At 43.9% G+C, this 5,225-nt stretch overlaps 1 protein-coding gene across 1 annotated transcript in view; it reads left to right on the top strand.

The window, feature by feature from the left end:
* The first annotated feature begins 282 nt into the window (after window positions 1-282).
* Dusp19 (dual specificity phosphatase 19) overlaps window positions 283-5,225 on the top strand; it is a 27,645-nt gene continuing 22,702 nt past the window's right edge. Inside the window, exon 1 of the mRNA XM_004628689.2 lies at window positions 283-989. Within this exon, the coding sequence (XP_004628746.1) occupies window positions 764-989 (226 nt within the window). The 5' untranslated portion in view covers window positions 283-763. The remainder of the gene's footprint in view (window positions 990-5,225) is intronic.

Raw genomic sequence — 5,225 nt, 5'->3', positions numbered from 1 at the left:
CCGCGGTGCTTTCAATAAAAAGCGCACCAGTTACCTTACCAGGCCTTCTGTAGTAACCCGTCAGCGGGCCACAATATAGGTGGGAAGTCAGAAAATACATTTTAAACCTTGCTAACCTATGCAGGTAGACACATCTGAAAGACAGAATACCATGTTCAGATTTTATGTGCACCGTTGCCTCACAAATACGCACACGTTTCATCTCCTAGACGTCTGCGTCGGCAGTGACAGAAGAAAGGGAGAGGGACACGCGTCACTAGAAATAACTGCACCTGCGCGGAGGCACCGCGCACGCTCCCCTCAGCCGCGGCTCCAAAGCGGGAGGACGCACCGGTTCGCAGGTCATCACCATGACCGACTGCAATCAGTAGGGCCAGCAGACATCGGCCCCTCCCCAATTCTGTCTTAAAATTTACCATTCTACTTATATAACTGGGCTAGATCGAAAGAGCAACAACATGCACCCTCCCCAGCGGAGCGCAGATTGCAAAGCAAACGCCATGGTCCACCAACCGGAAGTAGAAGAACCGGCAGCCAATCGGCGCCCGGGTCTCAGCGGCCAATCAGAGCTCGCCTTACAGGGCGGCGCCTGCCTAGCGCAGCTGGAGCTCGGGTGTCGTCGGGTGGCCGCGTCTGTCACCTGCACGGCGGGCGGAGCGCCCGAGAGGCTGCGTTGGTTCCCTGAACTACGCTAGGGACGAGCATTTCAGCACCTGTTGCTCGCTGGGTTTGCTTGCATTTGTTCCCAGCCACCACCCATGTAATGCACTCCCTGAGCCAGGAAATCAAAGCGTTCTCCCGGAGCAACCTCAGGAAGCAATGCACCAGGGTGACCACGCTGACGGGAAAGAAAATCCTAGAGACGTGGAAAGAGGCGAGCATCCACGTGGTGGAAGAAGTAGAGGCGAGCGGCGGGGGTGGCTGTGGTTATGTGCAGGACCTTAGCGCAGACCTGCAGGTCGGCGTGGTCAAGCCTTGGTTGCTCCTGGGTGAGTACCCCGCCCTGCCGGGTCACCTGCTCTGGATACAGAACTTCCTCCAGCAGAGAGCGACATTCTGCTCCCACGCTCAGTGCATGAGCCGCGTGGATTCTAGTGGCATTTAACGCCTGCTATTTGGATTTCAGAAAAGCTTCCCTCCCACCCCCTTCTAACTTCTCTGGAGGATGACAGGTGGCTGTTGTGTTTCCTTGCATTATGAAGGGCCATAGATTTTTTTTTTGTTGTTTAATTTTAAACAATCATGAATACTTTTATCAAGCAAAGAAATATAGGACAAGGGTAGAGCTGTAAAAGGCTGATGTTCATAGCTGTGTGCTTGTTGGCCTGCTCAGCTGTGGGGGACCATATAAAATACAGTACCGGCCTGCCCTAGCACTTGATGTCTGTTTTTGGAGTGTCTTAAAGCAAGACTTCATTTTTACAGCAGAGACTGGTAGTTTTATAATTTCTTATGTATTGACATACTTAATCTCTGTACAAGCACAGTCCTCACAGCAAAAGAAGCAAAGTTGTAACTTGTTAACTTGTCAAGAATAGGTGATTTGGCCCGGGAGATAGCTCAGTAGAATAAACGCTTGCCTGGCAAGCGCAAAGTCCTGAGTTCAATCCCTGGTACTGAAAAAAAAAAAATAGATGGTTTGAATTATTTTTCATTTATGAATAGAGAAGTCAAGGCCCGGAAAGGTTAAATGGCTTGCCGCTATTTATGTGTCCAAGGTCACCTTGAGTAGAAAGGACAGTGAGCTGGGGTCATCAACTCTCTAGTACTCTATGAAGGGTGCATGCCGTAGCCCGCCTTTCCGATAACTCCAATCAAAGGTTATCTGCTCGGTTCACAGATAGGAGCTGGGATTTGAGACCGGGTAGGATGTTTGCCCAAGGTCACACACCTGCCGAGTAACAGAGCCGGGCATCAAGCCAGACGGACCCCTGCTGTCTGTTGTACTGAGCTGTTTCAGATTGGACCAAGTTTTCCACTCTGCCTCTAACCACCTAGATTGGCACACACACATCACTTGTCCTCTCTGCCACTTAAAAAGTTATAAGGTTGTGGTGACCTTAAGTAAAAGTATTTTTTTTTTTTTGACAGAAATCAATCACAGCATCTGTAGAAACTGTTATATTATGCCACCAATCAGCTGGGCTCTCCATGCTGCCTGGGAGAAATGTCAAAGGGATTTAGAAAATAAAGACAAGAGCCAAGAGTTGAGGTCAGGTAGAGGTCCTCTCTTGATGGGAGAAGAACTGAACAAACACTGTGAGGTGTTTATTATTTATACTCTTCACAAAGTTAGTATCAGGAGACACAGGGTTGTCTAGCAACTAATAACTGGAATTGTCCCAGGCAGGATGCTTTTCTCAGGATCGAGGTAGCTTGATTGCTTTAGGTACTTTCGCCTTGTCTTGCCCCCACACATATGACCAAATTCCAGCTTCACCTGCTCCCTACAGTATTATTTTATGAATGCTTATTTACTAGGACAGATGTGCTAGTGCACATCTGTAATACCAGCTACCCAAAAGGCAGAGGCAGGAGGATCACAAATTTGATTGAGGCCAGCCTGGACAATTTAGCTAGACTCTGTCTCAAAATAAAAAATAGAAAAGGATGGAGATATATCTTAGTGTTCCCTGGATCCAATCCCTACTTCTTAAAAAAAAAAAATCACTGAATAAATGTCTTCAAGTAGTTGTTACAGCCCAGAGAAAAATTACATCATATTCTCATCAAGTGGAAAATTAAGCAAATCCTTTAAAATAATTTGCAAAGTTCACCCAGGTCTCTTATTTGTACATAGGAAAGAAAATATATCTGAGTACATGTTAACTAGTTATTTGGCTTACATTGTAATTATAATGGTTTAAAAGAATTATGGTAAAATTTGCAAGTATTATTCAACTAGACTTTTTTTTTTTTTTTTTTTTTTCTTGGAACCGGGGATTGAACTCAGGCCCTAGTGCTTGCCAGGCAAGCGCTTAACCTACTGAGCTATCTCCCTGGCCGCAAGTATTATTCACCAATTCAGAATATTCAGAAACTTTGTTATTTTCCTCAGTGAATTTATCCAAAGTGAACTAACTGATCAAGATAATGTTATCAGGTTGGAAGAGTCTTTGGGGCTTTTTCATATGGTAAAACCTCCCTTCTTCTGAAAGACAGGTGGACTTTTTTTCTGGTTAAGTACAAACACCTTCTTCCTAAAGTTATTTCTCCTGTTTGTATCCAGATTTTGTTTCTGTCTGGAAAACTAAGGTTGTTTCAAGGTTAATTCTAACAGCACCCTCCTCCAAGGCCAAAGCATCTGGATTATTTCCCAGGAATGCACACCAGACAACTTTTATCTTTGGTGGAGTATAAAGAAAATAGAGCCATGTAATGTAATCTGTTGTTTGCAGTTAATTTATAATCTCCAGTGAGCTAGGATGGCAAGTTTGAGCCCAGCCTGAGGTAGTGATTTGATTAGACCTTTTTTTTTTTTTTCTTTTTTTTTTTTTTTTTGGTGCAACCGGGGATTGAACTCAGTCCTTTGTGCTTGCCAGGAAGCACTTATTCCACTGAGCCATCTCCCCGGCCCCCTTGATTAGACCTTGTCTCAAAATAAAAACGTTAAAAAGGGAGTGGGGTAGAGATACAGTGCAATGCAGAGGTCTTGAGTGCCACTCCTCGTACTCCTCTAAAAATCTGGGCATATGAATATGATCAAAATACAGCATACAGTTAACTCCCCAGACATGTGGAACTGGGGAGGGGAAGGTGGTCTGGACATTGACTGCAGTCTGCTAAAATGAAACCCACTAATTGTGTAACCAATCTGCATTCATTTGAAAGGCAGGCAAAAAGAAAATGGGGAACTGAAAGAAAATGGAACATAAAAATTTCCCCCCAAAATCCTACCATTAAATTATTCTTCCTGCCCTTAAGGTGGGCTGAGCCAGGCAAAGGGGTGGGGGGGGGGGAGATCCTTAAGGGCTGGCTAGATAGCTCAACGGACTAAAGCATCTGCTTAGGCCGAGCCCAGCAGCTGGGGTTCGATCCAGGCAGGCCATGCCGGCCCGCCCCGGCCTTGCAGAGAGGGCGATTGAGACTGGGTGTGGTGGCGTGTGCCTATAATCCCAGTGCTTGAGAGGTTAAAAACAGAAGGATCACTATGAGTCCAATCTATGTAGTGAGACCCTGTACACCCTATAGATTCTGCTCTAATTACATAAAAAATAAAAATACAGTGTATCATCGTGTAGTTTAAAACGTACTAATAAACTTTATAAAAAATTATTCTCAATTCTTTATTTAGCGTAACAGATTATTATTTCACTGGAAATAGTAGTATAACCACAGAGCTCCTTGTGCTTGTTGATCCTGGCTAATTCTCTTTCTGGATGAGTTTCCTACTCATCACAACTTGGATAAACTTTGCTGATGATTGTAGCAAAGTTTGGTGCTGGCCTTGGTGATCTTTTGGAAACCAGTTTTTTTCTGACAGGTAGAACATTCTTTATTGCCGCTTTGCAGGGCTGGAATAATACAAACTGCACAAAAACGATGCAGACACTCCTTAGTAGTCATAGTGTGTGTCATCATATCCAAACAAATCGGGCACATTACTTCGCTGCGGTGACTTCTAGGTGAAACCACGATGTCCAAGCCACCTCTTATTGCCTCCGGAGGTGTTCGTTGTAATTTGTACAAGCGCAGTTCCCATGTTTTGCTTAATGGTCGAGTTCCATTTGTCTGCACAGCCTGAGACATTGTGGCTCTCGCCCCAGCCCGGGGCTGCCCAGGCTACAGCTGGAGCGAGATGCTGGGATCAGCTACATATATAGTTCTTTATTTATGTAAATCTTTCAGGAATGTTATTACGCCTTGTAGTAATCAATACCTCTATTTTTATCCATTGATGAATGTTCAGCATTAAAATTTTTTTCATATAAAACATTTCTTTAAAATGTCATTTATTTTTCCTTGGCAGTAATGTAATAACTTTTCTTGATTTCTTTTTATAATTATGAAAATAGTGATTTGTGAGTTAGGCTTACAGATCATATCTACATGCTACATCTTAATTCACAAATTATTTGATATTTTTAATAAAATGATTTCTTTGAAAGTTAAAAACAAGATTCAAGAGATCTTATTATTTATTTATTTGCAGCACCGGGGATTGAACTCTGGACCCCACGCTTGCCAGGCAGGCACTTATTCTCCTCACCTATCTCCCCAGCCCT

The sequence above is a fragment of the Octodon degus genome, unplaced genomic scaffold, assembly GCF_000260255.1.
Source record: "Octodon degus isolate 3935 unplaced genomic scaffold, OctDeg1.0 scaffold00025, whole genome shotgun sequence".
Lineage (NCBI taxonomy): Eukaryota > Metazoa > Chordata > Mammalia > Rodentia > Octodontidae > Octodon > Octodon degus.
This window is presented reverse-complemented; position numbering and strand designations above follow the sequence as displayed.